Raw genomic sequence first — 19,630 nt, 5'->3', positions numbered from 1 at the left:
GGATTAAAATGAACTGAACCAATACCAGTCACACGAGTAAATGAACCATTGGCAATCTTAACCATACGATTACCGTTGTATGGAGAATAATTTGAAAACAAAGATCGATTACCCGTCATGTGATCGGAAGCACCAGAGTCGATAATCCAAGGAGCAGAATCAGAGGAAGCAGCAGCAATAGCAGAAAGTGATGTACCTTGTGCTATTAACGAAGCTGAATTTCCAGCAAAAAGTTTACTAAGATGATCAAGCTGAGTTTTGGAGAAAGGACTGTTACAGTCAGATAAGGATGAAGCTTGTAATCCCTTATTATCAGTGCCACGGAGATGACGAGGAACCCAATCAGCCGGTTTGCCATGAAGCTTCCAACAGGTTGCTTTTGTGTGATATGGTCGTTGACAATGATCACAAAATTGGGATGTTTTTTTTAAGTTGCGGTTATCAATGTTACGAGTAGCCAATGCCGATGACTCTGGTGAGGAAGCATTCTTTTGTTGGACAACAGTTGGGAGCATGACAAGTTTTCGAGACTCTTCGCGGCGTACCTTGGCAAAGATTTCATCGAGTGACGGAATTGTTTTGAGGCCAAGAATACGACTGCGTACGTTGTCAAGGCTGTCATTTAGTCCAGCAAGAAAATCATAGGTGCGCTCCTTATTAAGAATCTTACGATATATAGCAACATCCTTAGGATCATTCCAGGTTTGAGGAGAGAATAAATCTAATTCCTGCTAGAGTTTTGTGAGATTATTAAAATACAGAGCGACATTAGTTTCACCTTGACGAAGATTACGAGACCAAGTACGTAGCTGAAACATTTGAGAAGCATCTTCTAGGTCCGGATAAGCTACTGTCACGGCATCCCATATTTCTTTTGCTGTTGAATAGAGATGATAAATTTCAGCGATCGAATTCTCCATGGGATTAATAAGCCACGACATTACCATGGAGTTGTTGATGTCCCAATAAGTGTAGGCAGAATCTGAAATATCTGGAATAGGTTTAGAGCCATCAATGAAGCCAATCTTTCCCTTGCCGCGGATGACCAATTTAACCGATCGGGACCAGCTGAGAAAATTTCGTCCATTCAATTTGAAGGACGAGATTTGAAGTGAAAACATATTTTCTGAGAGAGAAGTTTGAGTAATTTTGGAGGTCGGTTGGATTGAGTCTAAAGACTTATCCGGCACCTGACCTTCACTTACTCCTGTAAGGTTCATATTTTCTTCAATCGTGAAATATACTTCTCAGCTCTGATACCAGAAAAGTATATTAAACAAGAAGAAAAAATATCTACAGAAAAGAAGTATATAAAAATAAGAGTTCATCGTATTCTCTCTTGTTTTTTTATTTATCATGACTGAATATCATATATATACAATATATCTAATAACAAACTAACAACTTATCCTACAAATAAGGTAAAAAAACTCTAACAACCTAACAATAAATTTTGAACATGTCAACACAGACCGAATAAATGCAGAAAAGAGTTGTTGGTTTATACTAAATGACGGGACAAACATCAAGTAATACCACCAGCTACGGATCTCGTCTCCCATGAGTCTGAACCAGTGACAAATCCTAATGTAAGTGATTCTTTGAGTCCAACTTCATTTGATTCTAATCCTAGTTCGGGTGTGATAGAATCAGATCTGCCCATTGCAAAAAGGAAGGGAGTGAGGAATTGTACTTTACTTCCTATATCTAAGTATGTATGCTACAGCGGATTCACACCAAAATTTAGAGAATTTGCTGCCAAAATTGAAGAGACAATTATTCCAAAGAATATTGATGAAGCCTTGTCCATTCCTGAGTGGAAGAAAGCGGTTGAAGAGGAAATAGGGGCGTTGGAAAAAAATGCTACCTGAAAAATAGTTGTTGAGCCAAAAGACAAGCATGTGGTAGAATGCAAATGGGTATTCACAGTGAAATACAAAGTTGATGGTACTATAGAAAGATACAAGGCAACATTGGTTGCAAAGGGACTCAAACTTACGGGGTGGACTACACAGACACATTTACACCAGTGGCAAAACTAAACACAATAAGAGTTCTCCTATCAATAGCTGCTAATCTTGATTGGCTATTGCAGCAACTTGATATTAAGAACGCCTTTCTAAACGAAAATTTAGAGGAAGAGGTCTATATGAAGATTCCTCTTGGCCTCGAAGAAAAATATGGAAAAGAAACAGCATGTCACTTAAAGAAATCTCTCTATGGCTTGAAGCATTCACCACGAGCATGGTTTGAGAGGTTCAATCAAGTGATCAAGAAGCATGGGTACAAACAAGGTCAGTCGGATCATACTCTATTCTTCAAACATTCACAAGATGGTAAGATTGTAATTCTTATTATCTATGTTGATGATATGATTATAACTGGAAATGACCTTAATGGAATGGAGGAGCTTATAAGACTACTTACTAGCCCAAGAATTTGAGGTAAAAGATCTTTGTCAGATGAGATACTTTATGGGTATGGAGTTTGCAAGAACCAAGCAGGGGATTTCAGTCTCTCAACGTAAGTATGTTATTGATCTACTCAAAGAGACTGGTATTCTCAAATGTAAACCAGCAGCAACACCGGTGGAACCCAAAGGGAAGTACAAGAAGAAAGATGAGGAGAAACCTGTAGATAAAGGGATGTATCAACGACTAGTGGGAAAATTGATCTATTTGTCTCACACTAGACATGACATTGCCTTTGCAATTAGCTTGGTCAGTCAGTATATGCACAACCCTTTCGAAGAACACTTGGATACAGTTAACAAGATATTATGGTATCTAAAGAAGACACTCGGAAAAAGTCTATTGTTCAGAAAAAATGGAGAAAGAGGCATAAAAGCTTTCACTGATACAGACTGGGCAGGTTCAATAGAGGACAGAAGATCAACATCTGGATATTGTACCAAGGTATGGAGAAACCTTGATACTTGGAGAAGTAAGAAACAACATGTTGTCGCAAGAGGCAGTGTTGAAGCTGAGCTTAGAGCTCTTGCTCAAGGAGTATGTGAATTGATCTGGATCAAACGAGTTCTTGAAGAACTACAACTTCAAAGAGTGAATCCTTTGAAACTGTACAGCGACAATAAATCAGCTATTAATATAGCACACAATCCGGTTCATCATGATAGAACCAAACATGTGGAGGTGGACCATCATTTCATAGAAGAAAAAATTGAAGAAAAAGAACTGTGTCGTTTATGTGCCAAGCAAACAACAAGCTGCTAATTTGCTAACAAAAGGAATATCAAAAGAAAGTTTTGATGAGCAAGTGTGCAAGCTGGGCATGTGGGACTTGTATGCACCAGCTTGAGGGAGGGTATAGAAATAATCTGAATTATTAGTTAGTGTTTTACAGCTCATTAGTTAGTATTTTACAGCTAAGGTGCAATTAATGCAAATTAGTTTATACCTAGAAATACATTTTGTACTCGGCCTATTTAAAGGCTATTCCTTTAGAAATGAAAATAACAATCAAGAGTATATTTTTCTACAAACCTTATCCATGTCTGCCACAATGGAGCGAGGTACTCCATGCAACTTGACAATTCACGAAAAAAAATATTAGCTACAGTGAGGGTTGTAAACGGATGTCTCAAAGGCATAAAATGAGCATACTTGCTCAAACGATCAGCCACTATCAATATAGCATCAAACCCATTAGAAAATGGTAACCCCTCAATGAAATCCATTGAAATATCTTCCCATATTTGTTCTGGAATTGGTAGTGGCTATAGTAAACTAGCTGGAGTTTGTGCTGCATATTTGTTTTGTTGGCAAATGGCATGCTCAGCTACGAATTTCTGCACATCCTTCCGCATTCCTGGCCAATACAAGTCTGTTGCCACTCTTTGAAAGGTTCTAAAGACTCCCGAATGTCCCCCATGATACTCTTGCAGCAAGATTTGAATAAAAGGAGACGTTGCTGGCAAAACTAAATGACCCCTAAATTTTAGACACCCTTGCACCACCGAATAGCCACCACAATCCTGCCCCTTTTCCAACTCACGAACCACCTTGGATAATGTCGGGTTCGATGCTATATGGGCTTGTAAATCCGGTATAGACAACACATTCGGAACTGAAATGACAGCCAAGGAAACGTCACCATACATGCACGATAAGGCATCTACTGCCTTATTCTCCAGACCCGACCTATATTGTATCTCAAAATCATACCCCCAAAATCTTGGTGAGCCATTTCTGATGCTCAATAGCCATTAATCGCTGCTCCAACAAATACTTTCAACTTCGTTGATCCGTCCTCACCAAAAATTTCCTTCCCAACAAATAGGGTTGCTATTTCTGAATGGCCAACACTATAGCCATTAACTCACACTCATATATCAATTTGGTGCGAGCTCGAGGTGACAGAACTTGGCTATAGAATGCAATTGGCCGCTAACCCCAATCCTGATGCATCGGCCTTGACCACGAAAGGTGCTGAAAAATCAAGAAGGGCCAAAACTTGGACATTACACATAGCATGCTTCAATTGGACAAAGGCCTCTCGCGCCCCCGGTGTCCATCCAAAAGCATCCTTCCTTAGCTGGTCTGTAAGTGGACGAGCTATGCTTCTGTACCCCTTAACGAACTTTCTATAATAACACGTCAATCCCAAGAATCCCCTAAGCTCCTTAATCGTCTTCGACGTGGGCCGATTAGCCATGGCTTCTAATTTGCTCGGGACAGCCGCCACCCCTTGAGCTGAGATGACGTGGCCGAGGTACTCAACCTTTGCTTGAGCGAACAAGCACTTCTTCTGATTAGCATACAAGCTATGTTGTCGAAGCCTCTCTAACACTAACTCAAGTGATGCACATGCTCTTCCAAAGAACTACTATAGATCAAGATGTCATCAAAGAACACCAAAATGAACTTGCGTAAAAACTCCCTAAACACCTCATTCATCACCCCTTGGAAAGTGGTTGGCGCGTTGGTCAGCCCGAAAGGCATGACGAGGAACTCATAGTGGCCTTCATGTGTACGAAACACCGTATTTTCCACATCCCGAGCAGCCACCCTAATTTGATGATGACTCGACTTCAAATCCAACTTGGAAAACCCTTGAGCTCCGTGTAGCTCATCTAACACAAGAATAGGAAACTTGTCCGCCACTGTCTCACGATTCAATGCCCGATAATCCACACAAAACCTCCAACGCCCATCTTTCTTCCTAACCAACAAAACCAGACTTGAGAACGAACTCGTACTAGGCCGAATGATCCCTGCCTGCATCATCTCCACTAACCGTTCAATCTCGTCCTTTTGCACCTGAGCATAACGGTATGGTTGAACTGAGATTGGGTCGGCCCCTTCCCATAAGTTAATCGCATGTTCCCGAGCTCGACATGACGGCAACCCTGCTGGCATTGAGAAAACAGAGCTATAACGTTGAAGAGGAAAAAATCTAATGTAACATCTGTCAATATTCTACAAAATATTCTAGACTATTCTAATCCCTAAGAATCAGGAACAAAATTATCTAAACTAGGAAACAAATATATTTGCTGATAATTACAAATAATTAAGACAATATATTACAAATAGTTTATATCATTCCAAATCTTTGCTGATTTGGTTTTGATTTTCAACACTCCCCCTCAAGGTGGACATAAAATATCTTTCATGGACATCTTGCCAATTAAGTGTTCGAACTGCTTGGTTGGTAACCCTTTAGTGAAAATGTCTGCAATCTGATATGTACTGAGAACATAAGTCATACAAATGAATCTGTTCTCCAATTTCTCTTTTATAAAATGTTTGTGAATTTCCACATGTTTGGTTCGATCATGAAGAACAGGATTGTGAGCTATTAAGAGAGTTGATTTGTTATCACAGTAAACCTTCATTGGTGATTGAATTCCCATCTTTAGTTCTTCAAGAAGATTTTTAATCCTTAATATCTCACAAATGCTAAGTGCAACTGCTCTAAATTCAGCTTCAGCGCTACTTCGTGCCACCACACTTTGTTTCTTACTACACTAAGTAACTAAGTTTCCTCCCACAAAGGTGCGCTGGCCCGAGGTTGATCTTTTGTCAGTGACGCTTCCTGCCCAATCAGCATCTGTGTAAACTTCTACTCCATGAATTGACTTACAACACTTATTACAAAGGCAATATCTGGTCGGGTGTGAGACAAATATGAGTTTTCCCACTAACCGTTGATATTGCTCTTTATCCACATGTGCATCTGAACTTTTAGGCAGAAGCTTTATATTGTATTCCTTAGGTGTTTCAGCAGGTTTACATCCAAGTAAACCAGTTTCTTTTAACAAATCCAGAACATACTTGCGTTTTGAGACAACTAGCCCTTCTTTAGACCTTGCAAATTCCATACCAAGAAAATATTTGGGGTTTCCAAGATCTTTGACTTCAAAATCTTTTGACAATTTTTTAATCTCTACAAGTTCTGTGTAGTCATCCCCTGTCAAAACTATATCATCAACATAGACGATAAGCACCGCTATTTTTCCACTTCTTGAGTGTTTGTAGAACATGCTGTCATCAGCCTAACTCTGGTTATAGCCATGTCTTTTTACAGCCTTCCCAAAACATTCAAACCAAGCCCGTGGTGACTGCATAAGGCCATACAAAGATTTTTTCAGTTTACATACCTTTCCATTTTCAAATTTTCCATCAAATCCTGGAGGTAACTCCATGAACACCTCCTCCATTTAGAAAGGCATTTATAATGTCCAGCTGAAATAAGGGCCAGTTATGATGAACTGCTAGAGAAAGTAAGATGCAGACTGAGTTTAACTTAGCACTAGAAGAAAAGGTCTCCTGGTAATCTATGCCATAGATTTGAGTAAAGCCTTATGCCACCAGCCTCGCTTTGTATCTCTCTATGCTGCCATCTACATTGTATTTGACTGTAAAGACCCATTTATAGCCGACTGTTTTCTTCCCTTGTAGTAGATCGACCACTTCCCATGTCATATTTTTATGGAGAGCTTTTACCTCTTCTAAAACTGCTATCTTCCAATCTGGATCATCAAATGCTTCCTGAATGTTTCTTGGTACAAACACATGAGAAATATTAGAAGTAAATGCTCTATGAGTTTCTGATAATCTATGGTAGGATAGATATTTTGCAATAGGAAGTTGGGAACATGACCTAGCTCTTTTTCTAAGTGCAATAGGTTGATCTAGATTAGAAAAAATAAGATTATTGGAATTTTTAGGAGAAGAATTACCTGAGGTATCCAAGAGACCAGTTTTCGGAGGAGACGATTGGGGTGGAATAATCAATTGATCTTCATTAGTTTGATGAAATCGTCGTCTAGTGTAAACACGAAGTTCTGGATTATTTTGGTGGTTCTTCTGCATGTGTCTCAACATGCGGAGGACTTAAATCATCAACATTTTCATGGATTGGTACATTGGAAACATCATTTAGAATCTGGTTGTTGTTTTGGTAATCAGGTAATGAGTAAATCCTAGGAATAGGAGTAGTGGTATTTAAATCCCAAAATTGATCTTCATAACTTCTCCCCCCTGAAGATGAGTTTTTTCAAAATAAGGTTGTTTTTCAAGAAATATTACATCCATACTTGCATGAATTTTTTTTCTTATTGGATTCGAGCATTTATATCCTTTTTTATTTGAAGCATACCCCAAAAAAATGCATTTTTTTGCTCTAGGATCTAACTTGGGGCGAAATTGTGAAGGAATATGAACAAAAACCATGCAGCCAAATATTTTTAAATCAAGTTTAGAGATTAAGCGACTTATTGGAAAATTCTTTTGAAAACAACTCAAGGGGGTTTGATTGTTCAAAACTCGGCTAGGCATTCTATTTATTAAATAACATAAAGTTAAAATAGCTTCACCCCACAAATACTTAGGTACATTCATAGAAAACATTAGAGCTCAACTTACTTCAAGTAAATGGCGATTTTTTCGTTCACCAATACCATTTTGTTGAGGGGTGACACGACATGTGGACTGGTGAATAATGCATTTAGACCGTAAGAAAGGTCCTAAGTATTGATTAAAATACTCAATGCCATTATCAGTTCGAAGAATGCTTATTTTACTTTGAAATTGGTTTTCAATCATTTTATGAAAGTCTTTAAACAAATATGCAACTTCAAATTTAGCATTCGTAAGATAAACCCAACACAATTGAGTATGATCATCAATAAAAGTGACAAACCATTTTTTTCCAAAAAACATCACTGTGAATTAGATAAAAAGGACGAGACATGTGATATGCAATAGGTTTATAAGAATTACGATGACTTTTAGATAAATAGCAATGTCACAATAAAGAGACTTTAAATCCACATCTTTAAACAAACTAGGAAATAGATGTTTCAAATAGAGAAAACTAGGGTGCCCTAATTGTTGATGCCAAAGCATTATTGTTTCATAAGTAGAACTAGTACTACCACTTAGACCTTGAACTTGCCCGCACTCACGACAATCATCAAAATAATAAAGGCCATTATTTTAGCACTACCAATCGTCTTCCCCGAAATCTAGTCCTGAAACTCACAGTAAGAATCAAAGAAAACAACACGACAGTTAGAGTCTTTTGATAGTTGGCTAACAGATAGAAGGTTGCAAGACAATTTAGGGACATGAACAGGATTTAATTAAATATTATTGGATATTTTTATAGAACCTTTTCACGCGAATGGTGAAAAACTACCATCTGCAATGCGAACTTTGTTATGTCCAGAACAAGGAAAATAGGGGTTAAAAAATGTATAATTATTTGTCATATGGTTGGAGGCACCAGAATCGATGATCCAAGGTGCAAACAATAGAGAGCTAGAAAGAGCATTCGAATTTCTACCTATTTGTGCTAGATCAACATGAGTACTAGATTGTGGATCAAAATTTAGCGATTTCAAAAGTTGTTCAAGCTATTCTTTGCTGAGAATTTGGTTCAAATTAGAGGCTTTGTATGCAGCTAGAGTAGGACGGTTGTTCTTCTCTCCGCTACCTCTAGTGTTCTTCCAATCAGCCAGTTTGCCATGTAACTTCCAGCATGTCTCACGAGTATGCCTTGGTTTGTTGCAATAATCACACCAAACACGTGCTCGACCATTAGAAGATGGCTCATCATATTCAACTCTAAGTCTAGCAAGAAATTTGAAGAACCGATCATCCTCCATTTTTTTTCTAATGGTGAGCGAGATCCTTAGTGCTCTCCCATTCATAGTCATCAAACAAATCGAGATCCTGGCACATTCTCATCAGAGAATTAAAATACTTTGTCACATCATCATCTTCTTGTTGAGTACTTCCAAGTTTCAGTTGCAGTTCAAATATTTGAGACTGATTTCACAAATCTGAATACATTTGGGTCACCTTATCCCATAATTCTTTTGCTGTGGAAAAACACATATAGTTAGTAATATCTTCATTCATTGAAGTGACTAACCAGGCCATAATCATGGAGTTTTCAGCATCCCAAACATCATTGTCACCTTAGTGTCTCCAGTTAGATAACCAATCTTACCTCTCCCACGCACATACATCCTCACTGATTGTGACCACCGCAAGAAATTTGCTGGACAGAATGAGATTCAGAGTGGGCTATTTTAGTGGCTGCAGTTTGAGAAGGGGTTGTGAGAACAGCAGGAATGGCAGTAATGGTTTTAGAAATTTCAGACATGTTTTACAATGGCTAACTAAGACCTAAACAGAGGCTAAAAAGGCTTGGAAAGAACCTGTCTCTGATACCATAAAAACTCAGAGGAAAAAATCTTATGTATTATTTAGATAGAATTTGAGCCTTTAAATAGGTATGACATCTGTCAATATTCTACAAAATATTCCAAACTATTCTAATCCCTAAGAATCAGGAACAAAATTTTATAAACTAGGAAACAAATATCTTTGCTGATAATTACAAATAATCAAGACAATATAGTACAAATAATTTATATTACTCCAACTCTTTGCTGATTTGGTTCTGATTTTCAACAAATTAGATCAGTCACAGCCTGTGGAATGCCATAAGTCTACTCCTTCCTTCGCTTGGGGTGTGCCCATCTACACCCAAAACCCCAAGCCTTCATGCTCCACCGTATAAATCATTGCTTTTAGTGAGATTGGGGATTTACATAGGCTCGGGTCACCTTGTAATGTTACCCATGCTCTTGCTATTTCGAATCTCATCACCATAGTTCTCCTGTTCACTTGCATGTTGCCCAAAGTCTCAAGCCACTTGATACCCAATATCACATCCACTCCTCCCAACTCCAAGGGCAAGAAATCTATCACCACCCTTAAGGCTCCCAAGTCTAGCTCCACTTGGGCACATATACCCTCTGTCCTCACCTTCCCGCCAGTACCCAACAGAATACCATAGCACGTTGTCGGGGTTATGGGGATTCCTGTAGCTGAGACCACATCCATGGAGATGAAATTGTGGGTTGCCCTACTATCAATCAATATTGTGACTGGCTATTGCCCAATATGCCCTGCCAACTTCATTGTGTGAGCTGAAGAGACACCCACTAACGAGTTCAGTGACGTGGCCAAAGTCTCCTCTGTACTGATCGTCTCCTCCGAGTTTGGCGTTGGAGGTGGTGATTCTACCATTGATGGAGCTTCTTTCTCATGCATAGTCAGCATTACTTGCAGAAACTTCTGGTCGCACTCATGGCCTCGATGAAAATTTGTCACTCTTAAAACATACTCCGCGAGCCTTTTTATCCTAGTACTCGGCCTCGGACTGTAGAAATATCTTTGTAAATACATTTTGTACAGCTAATTTTAGGTTGTAATTTACAGCTAAGTTAGGTTGTAATTGACAGCTATGTTTAGGTTGTATTTTTTTGTCTAGCTCTTTGTATTCAGCCTATATATAGGCCATACTATTCATCAATAAAATCAGATTAGAAGTATTATTCACACAAATCTACATGGTATCAGAGCCATTAGTAGTCTAAAAATTGAAAACTCTTTCCAATCTTTTCTGCCCTCTTTCAATAAAAAAATTAGGGTTTTGCACTTTTTAGCTCAACCTTAGAAAAATATTTTAGGGCAATCTTCTACTCTCACCTCCTTCACAGGAAGCTTCCTGCACCTCCAGTCGACCAAACCCTGAAGTTCGGCACCCAACAGAGCCGCGCGTGAGGCTCACGCGCCACCTCCATCTCCGGCCCCATCTCCCACACACGTGGCGCGTGTAGGCGCATGCAGCACCCCGACGACGAGCTTTTTCCGGCAACGTCTTCCTCGACACTCCTTGCTGCATTTCCCTATTCTTATCAATGGCTGTTACAGCCAACTCCTCATCTAAAAGCCAATCTCAAACATATCACCTTCTCAAATCAATGGCTTCTCCTCAACTTCTCCAATCAGCCAAACCCACTCCTCAATCAGTTGCTCTTGTCACCAATTCTTCTCATAAAGTCCTCTATTTTCAAGACTTGGAAGTTAGCCACTTCTCAAAGGACAAAATCAATGCAACTCCAACACCTCTTGGGCAGTGTATGCAGCAGCCAAATCCATCTTCAACCGAGGCAAATGTCAGCATAATGTGTCATCAAGGTTCTACGTCTCACACATTTACTGCAACCTCCAACAAAGGTACTTGGATTGTTGATTCAGGGGCTTCTGACCATATGACGGGTGACTTACAAGTCTTTAGCACCTTCAAACCATGTGCTGAATCCCACACCGTCAAAATTGCCGATGGTTCTCTCTCAAAAGTGATAGGGACCGGCTCAGTAACTTTATCAGATGAACTTCGCCTTTCATCTGTTCTATTTGTCCCTAAACTAAATTGCAATCTTCTTTCAATAAGCAAACTTACTCGAGATCTGAATTGTGTAACTAAATTCTATTCAAATCTTTGTGAATTTCAGGTCGAGGGCTCGGAGAAGGTGATTGGCAGTGCTGAAATGCATGATGGGCTCTATATTCTCAAGGATTCTCCTAAAAGTAAACAAGTTCACAAATCCAATTGTGGTAATCATTCCAATTTAGATTCTGTTTCCAATTCTGTGTCTGTTTCGAATAAAAATCGTGTTATGTTGTGGCATTTTCGACTAGGACATCCAAATTTTGGTTATCTTGAAAAACTATTTCCTTAGTTATTTGTCCACAAAAGACCAAAATTCTCATTGTGAAGTATGTCAACTTGCTAAGCATACTCGAAACTCTTATCCCAGTCTTCCTTACAAACCTTCACAACCTTTTTCGATGATACATAGTGATATTTGGGGACCCTCAAGAGTAACTGATCTAGATGGTTTGTATCCTTTATTGATGATCATACTAGGACAACATGGACATTCCTTATAAAAGAAAAATCTGATACTGCTTCTATTTTTAAAAAATTTCATTCCATGATTCAAAATCAATTTCGCCGAAAAATCCAAATCCTGAAAACTGATAATGGAAAGGAATATTTTAACTCCATTCTTGGTCCATACTTGTTAGATCAAGGTATTGTTCACATTAGTTCATATGTTGATACTCCGCAACAAAATGGAGTGGCTGAGCGAAAAAACAGACATCTTCTTGAAGTTTCTAGATCCATCATGTTTTCAAATCATGTTCCTAAACAGTTTTGGGGGGAAGCCTTACTCACAGCCACCTATCTCATCAATCGTATGCCTAGCCGTGTACTACAATTCAAAGCTCCCAGAAATCTGTTACTTGCCACATTCCCTCATATCTCAGCTTTCTCCTCCGATCTTCCATTTAAAGTCTTCGGATGTACGGCTTTTGTCCATATTTATGATCACAAACGAACCAAACTTGATCCAAAGTCTCACAAGTGTCTCTTCATCGGGTACTCCAACACTCAAAAAGGGTAAAAATGTTACTCCCCAATTACAAAAAGGATCTATAACACTATGGATGTCATCTTTTTTGAACATCAATCTTTCTTTCCCAAATCTGGTATTCAGGGGGAGCATTCTCAGGAATATCAGCTTTGGGAAACTCTTCAGGATCATCAAGCTGCATTTCCTCAACCCAATGTTGTGACACAAATATAGAAGTGCTCAGTCCTTGCCCTCTTTGCCTATCCAACCAGATCAATCAACCGATCCTTCCTTACCCACTTTTCCTATCCAACCAGATATCAGTCCAGAAAACACACCCAACCCGTCCTTCTTTATAGTCAATCCGCTCTCACCTTTCTCCTCAGAAAACCCAACCACTCCTTCAACTTTACCACCACCTCAAACTCGAGCACAATTTGATATAGGTAACAAAGAACTTCGTGTTTATAGTAGGAGAAAAGTTAGAAATATAGAGGTCAACATGCAAGACAAGAACTGCTCAAACACTCATCAAAGCCCTCTCAACCTCGAAAATCATGAAGGTAAGGATTCTGTGGTTCATGAGTTAGTTTCTCCTACTATTGATGATCTCGACCTACCTATTGCTCATCGAAAGGGTGTTAGAACTTGTACCAATCACCCCATTGAAAAGTATGTTGCTTATGGGAAACTAACACCTATGTACCGAGCTTTTGTCTCTTCTCTTGATCTTATTCAGATTCCCACAGACATTTATGAAGCCTTGAAAGATCCAAAATGGAAGACTGCAGTCGATGAAGAAATGAATGCTCTTGAGAAAAATGGTACTTGGGTTCTCACTAAGTTACCTCAAGGAAAACAAACAGTTGGTTGCAAGTGGATTTTCACCGTCAAATATAATTCAGATGGGAGTATCAACAGATTCAAGGCTCGATTAGTTGCCAAAAGATTCACTCAATCATATGGTGTTGACTATCAGGAGACCTTTGCTCCTGTCGCCAAACTTAATACAGTAAGAGTTTTATTATCACTTGCTGTAAATTGTGAGTGGCCTTTATATCAGTTGGATGTGAAGAATGCTTTTTTGAATGGGGATCTCGAAGAAGAAGTCTACATGGAAATTACACCAGGTATGAAGAAACACTCCAATGGTCGAGTAGTGTGCAAACTTCTCAAATCTTTTTATGGCTTGAAACAGTCACCTCGAGCATGGTTTGACAAATTTGCAAAGTTAGTTGTCAAACATGGATATACTCAAAGTCAGGCTGATCATACTCTATTTTTCAAGTTCTCTTCAACTGGGAAGCTAGCAATTCTCATTGTCTATGTAGATGACATAATCTTAACTGGAGATGACTTAGAAGAAATTTCAGATCTCAAAAGACTTCTTGCCTCCAAATTTGAAATCAAAGATCTAGGAACCCTCAAATACTTTCTTGGTATGGAAGTAGCCTGATCGAAAGAAGGAATTGTTATATCTCAGCGAAAGTATATCTTAGATCTTCTAAAGGAAACTGGAATGATTGGGAGCAGGCCGGTTGACACTCCCATGGATCCAAACTTGAAAGTTAATCGAAGAGAGGATTCAACTCCAGTAGAGAGGGAGAGCTATCAAAGATTAGTAGGAAAGCTAATCTATCTCTCTCATACCAGACCTGATATCGCCTTCCCTGTCAGCGTTGTTAGTCAACATATGCACAGTCCTTGTGAGGAGCACTTGGAAGCAGTGTATCGTATTCTAAGATATTTGAAAATGACACCAGGTCTTGGTTTGCACTTCAAAAAATACAACAACCGAGACTTGGAAGTTTACACAGACTCTAGTTGGGCTGGAGAGTTGATTGACAGACGATCAACTAGTGGTTATTGCACCTATGTATGGGGTAATTTAGTTACTTGGCGTAGTAAAAAGCAGTCTGTGGTCTCAAGGAGTAGTGCAGAGTCAGAATATCGTGCTTTAGCCTTGGGTATTTGTGAAGGGATGTGGATCAAAAGACTCATGAATGAATTGAGGTTTGACTCTCCTAAGTCTTTTAAAATGTACAGTGATAGTCAAGCAGCAATTAGTATTGCTAAAAATCCAGTTCACCACGATAGAACTAAACATGTTGAAAAAGACAGACACTTCATTTCTGAGAAGGTGAATTCAAAGATCATTGAGCTCAACTACATTCCTACAAAGAAACAAATTGCTGACATTCTAACAAAAGCACTACCAAGAACAAGTTTTGAAGAATTTAATTCCAAGCTGGGTTTGTATAACATATACAACTCAGCTTGAGGGGGAGTGTAGAAATATCTTTGTAAATACATTTTGTACAGCTAAATTTAGGTTGTAATTTACAGCTAAGTTAGGTTGTAATTGACAGCTATGTTTAGGTTGTATTTTTTTGTCTAGCTCTTTGTATTCAGCCTATATATAGGCCATACAATTCATCAATAAAATCAGATTAGAAGTATTATTCACACAAATCTACACGGACATTCAACAGAATGGTTGTGGCTTCGTTGCCTTCACGGAGTCGAATGGTGATGTCACGACGGCTTGGGTTACGAACACAGGAGGGGTCGGAATAGACTTAGCAAAGAAAGGATTCATCACAGCCCTAGAAGGAACAATTGGGCTCAAATTGGGCCTGGTCGATGAGGCCCGTGGGGCCTTGCCCGTTGCAAACAAGTGGTGGCCCTCTTCAATCCGCTGGGCCGTTTCCATAATTTGGGCTAAGCCCGTGGGCTGAAGAATGTGAAGAGCTCCCCTGATGTCTTCTTTGAGGCCTTTCACAAAGCTCCCTTCCAGGAAGTGCTCCGGAACATTGGTTACCCAAGATGCCAAAGCTTCCCATCTCAAGCGGTAATCTTTGACAATGGTAGTCTAAATCACCGACATGAATTCTTCTTAAATGAACCCAACCGGAACTGCACGAAACCACAAGATAATAAGCTGCTTCAATGTTGTCCGTGAAGTAATTGGTCTTCTTTGATTTTCCCACTGGAACCACGTGAGAGCATCCCCATCCAATCCGACAATGGTGGTCTCAAGCATCAATGGTTGTTCTGACATCCGAGTCAACAAGAAGTATCGTTCCTTCCTATAGATCCACCCGTCGAGGTTCTCGCCAGAAAACACAGGCAACTCCATTCACGAAGGACGGTAGTCATGTCCATGCGCCCGAGCTGTGTAACACAACTCTGGCTGTGCAGTGGCTGGTGATGGAATGTGATCATACATCGGTTTGGGGGAAGGAATTGAGTGAGATGCAGGAGAGCCCGAAACTGGAATCGGTGAACACTCCCTGTCTATTGCTCGTCTCTGCCGCTCTACACTTGCAGCGGTTGCATTTGTGTTGGTCTTCCCCGTCGTTTGCATCAGCTGAGCTAAATGTGTGACCAGGTAATCCATCTTCTTCTCGATGGCTGGTAAACGTTGGACCTCCGATTTCAACACCTCAATGTCCTTAGGAAGGTCCTGAAACTTCGAACGAACTTCTGTTAGTCCCTTTTGAAACTCTGACTGCACTGCCTCAAACCTCTCATCCCAAACCTCTTGCACTTCAGCTTTCTTTGGACGCATGGGGGATCAAAATATCTGATATCACTTTGTTTGAACAAACCTGCAACAATGGTTAGCACAGCCACAGATTGAAAAGAAAATAAATGCCTATGTATTGAAAACTAGGAAATCAAGAGCCTAGTCTCTCTCCAAAGGGTTACACCCTACCAAATTCTTCACACCTCACCAATAACTCTCACACTTGCTTATATTCTATTCCTCATCCTATTCCCGTGTACCTTACTCACAGCCTAGCCAAACCCTCATAACAACCTGCATACCTCCCAAGTAACTAATTATTCTCTGCTGCCACCCTACCATTACCTTTCCTACTCCTCCGTGCATAGACATAAGTCAAAGGAGGTCTATCTGTTTCATTGTTGGATTGTTAAATATGAAAATTTAGTTAAAGGGAAAAAGTTCAATATACCTTCTGAAGAAAAAGTATATACTCTGCATCAATCCATGACTGACTTTCGGTATGAATGGAACTGGTTTTACCAATTAGAGTTGCCATCACATAAGCATGAACAAAAGACTGCAAGACGTCTTCAGCAGTAGAATCTTTATGCATAATAACACTTATAATTCCATTCCTTTCCACTAGTACGTACTTAGCTGAAAAGAGCAATAATGACAACTAAAATCAGCCAGAGATTAGAGGTTGAAATTCCTTTTGTTGAAGTAAAAAGTAGAAGTAACCTTTTCTATAATGTGAGCCAGCATTACGCAATAGATCAGTCCTGGTAAAAATAATAAATTGAAGTTTCAGTCAGACCGACAGTGTTGTAATTACACATTAGGAGGCTAGAATTAATTTATAGACATCTGTTTGTGCTGCAAATTAATGACAACATATTTCCTCTTATCTTGAATGCCAAATGCATTGAAGGAAAATCAGTGATCCAATAGTAGAGGAGGCCACAGAGCATATATATACAATGCAAATTTAAGATGGCAGAGGACTTCCTAATACCTCAAAGAATTAAATAAATTGGGGTAAAAAAGATAACTTAAAAACTCACAGTTCTGGGTGACTCAGTGCAGAGACCCTCACTCCTAAGCATATTTGCATATGTAGTAGTTTTGAACATTTTAAACTCCATGAAGATGCCCAGATAGGTAGAATATGTTCCATCTTAGATACCTGTTCAGCGGAGAGAACTGGCAACAGATTCAGATTCAGAACTTTAAATTACTCCAAAAGAGCTCAAAGATATGAAAACAAACTCAAGCTTCAGAGAACAAGGTAATGGCAATGGTGATATATTTGCATCCAAATAACAAAATGCATGAATACAGTTGCATTCTAAGTAAATATTTCATACAATGAAAATAAATATGACATTCATTTCTCTAACTTAAAATAGCATACTCTCTTAAAGTCGATATCTCAGGTTAAAGAGTTTCAATAAAATTGGTGGGAAGATTTCACTTTAGAGCTTCTGAAATGACCTTTCTCAGAAAATTTATATTGCTAACCTTAAGCTATGACGAGGTAAGGTAGAATAAAAGGTTTAGGATTAATGGACAAATCTTGAAAAGTCTACTGCATCACCTTGGCCAGTCTTCATGAAATGTTGCAAAATAATTGAGTTCCTTTGAGGGTTTAATGAAGACAGCGCAAGACACTGGACAGCCTTGTAGTTTGCTGCATACAGGAAATCAAGTATCACATACCACATCAAACATTTACAGCACAAGTACCAATACTACAAAACAATTTTATTTCCATTCAGACAAATATAATTCTTCTCATAAACAGTTGAAATGGATTCCTGATTCAAAAAAAAAATTCTCATACACTGAGATCAGAAAGAAGACCAAAATGGTCTAACCCTGTATCATCACTCTTTCCATCTGACATAACCTAGTTCTTACATGGAAAGAAAGACATCTACTCAGTGGTGCAGAAGAGAGCTCTGGAATATTTAATATTTTAGCTCTTGCAGAGCATAGAACAGAAAATTCTGTTGTCAGAGCTTTTATAATGTCCAAGTAATATTGCTGTAATAGAAATCATAGAACCAGAACTTACCATACATGTGGAACACGGTGAGAGACAAAAATAAGAACCAGATAGCTAGTGGGTGTCCCATGGTGATGCGGGCTAGAAGCATACCCAATGCCATACCAGACATCGTCGCCAATGTCTCTTGACTTCCCTCCTTACAATATAGCAAAACAATCTATGGTCAGCATAAACTATTTAAACCAATATTTCAGGGTCCTCATCCAGGAGCCAGAATATTGTGTTGGTACCTTGGCTGATATATCAGCAGCATTATTCTGAAGAGCAAAATGTTGTGTCAAAGCAGCTCTAGTTGCTCCACTTGCAACACCAGCTATGTATACAGAGAAAAGAACTAAAGTTGAAACTCTGATCAAGGAGCATTATATAAAATTTACTAGTCAAACTAATATTGTTGTTGAGGTTTAGCTACAAATTATGAACATTTACTTTGAGTACAATGCCTTTGACATCTTAATGTTATGGTGTATGATTAGAAACAGAATGATGCCTCAACTCAACCAGCAATATCAAAAGGCATAACTTGTGCGAAAACAAAATGAAAGTCAACAAGATATTAAGCAAGAATGCCAGATTTCTTTCTTATTCTGGATCAAAAGAACTTACTGAATGATCTCGATAGGCTCCCTAAACAAACTAAAAACACAAAAGCTGAAGGAAATAGTGGAGAAGTCAGGTCCATCAACATTCCTGCCAAGGTTCCATCCATAATAGAAAAACCAGCATTAAAGTGAGATGATAAATCAAACACCAAAGGCCAGTAGAATGGTCTAACAACCTTAAAGTCAGTGAATTCAGAGTCAGAAAATATGAATCCAGTGACAGTTTTAAAAAATTCTAACTAACTTAAATCTGTCATTTGGCTAAAAAATTCCTATAATCTTAGATTCTCAGTCACATCAAACAACATATAATTATCAAATTAGAGAATTTTTTATGGCATTATTGCTTTTCATAATTGATATTACAAAAGTATAACATCGATTCTCATGGACCAACAGTAATACCCAGATTGCTTCACATAATTAATATTACACGACAGCCTCAATCAAACAAAAGTAGGATAAATGATCAAGTTAAGCTAGTATTGATTTTAAGAGAGACCTAGACACTTGACTTTTGCATGTATACATCACTCAGGAAAAGCATCTCATTCATTTCACCAATTAGCAGGCCTAAAAGATGTATAATAATGTTGGAAACTACTTATCTCCCTGAAAGTTGAAAGTGTTAAGCAATTGAATTAAAAAGAACAACCGAAAGGATAAACATGATAAACATCCATGCATGTTTACAGGAAATC

General features: G+C 38.8%; 1 protein-coding gene across 12 annotated transcripts in view; it reads right to left on the bottom strand.

Annotated features, from left to right (window-relative positions):
• The window catches only part of LOC133822968 (protein root UVB sensitive 3), a 42,525-nt gene that overhangs the window by 10,642 nt on the left and 12,253 nt on the right, over positions 1-19,630 (bottom strand). For 7 of the 12 annotated variants that reach the window (XM_062255461.1, XM_062255462.1, XM_062255460.1 and 4 more), the window contains 7 exons: positions 18,934-19,017; positions 18,558-18,640; positions 18,334-18,463; positions 17,854-17,946; positions 17,321-17,459; positions 16,998-17,038; positions 16,726-16,913 (listed from right to left, as the gene is read on the bottom strand). In XM_062255461.1, the coding sequence (XP_062111445.1) occupies positions 16,726-16,913; positions 16,998-17,038; positions 17,321-17,459; positions 17,854-17,946; positions 18,334-18,463; positions 18,558-18,640; positions 18,934-19,017 (758 nt within the window). Of the gene's footprint in view, positions 1-7,720; positions 8,498-16,520; positions 16,620-16,725; positions 16,914-16,997; positions 17,039-17,320; positions 17,460-17,777; positions 17,947-18,333; positions 18,464-18,557; positions 18,641-18,933; positions 19,018-19,630 lie in introns of those variants that run through there. The other 5 variants (XM_062255463.1, XM_062255471.1, XM_062255467.1 and 2 more) reach the window with 4 other exon arrangements.

The sequence above is a fragment of the Humulus lupulus genome, chromosome 3, assembly GCF_963169125.1.
Source record: "Humulus lupulus chromosome 3, drHumLupu1.1, whole genome shotgun sequence".
Lineage (NCBI taxonomy): Eukaryota > Viridiplantae > Streptophyta > Magnoliopsida > Rosales > Cannabaceae > Humulus > Humulus lupulus.
The sequence above is the reverse complement of the archived record's forward strand: the minus strand, read 5'-3'. Positions and strand labels throughout refer to the sequence as shown.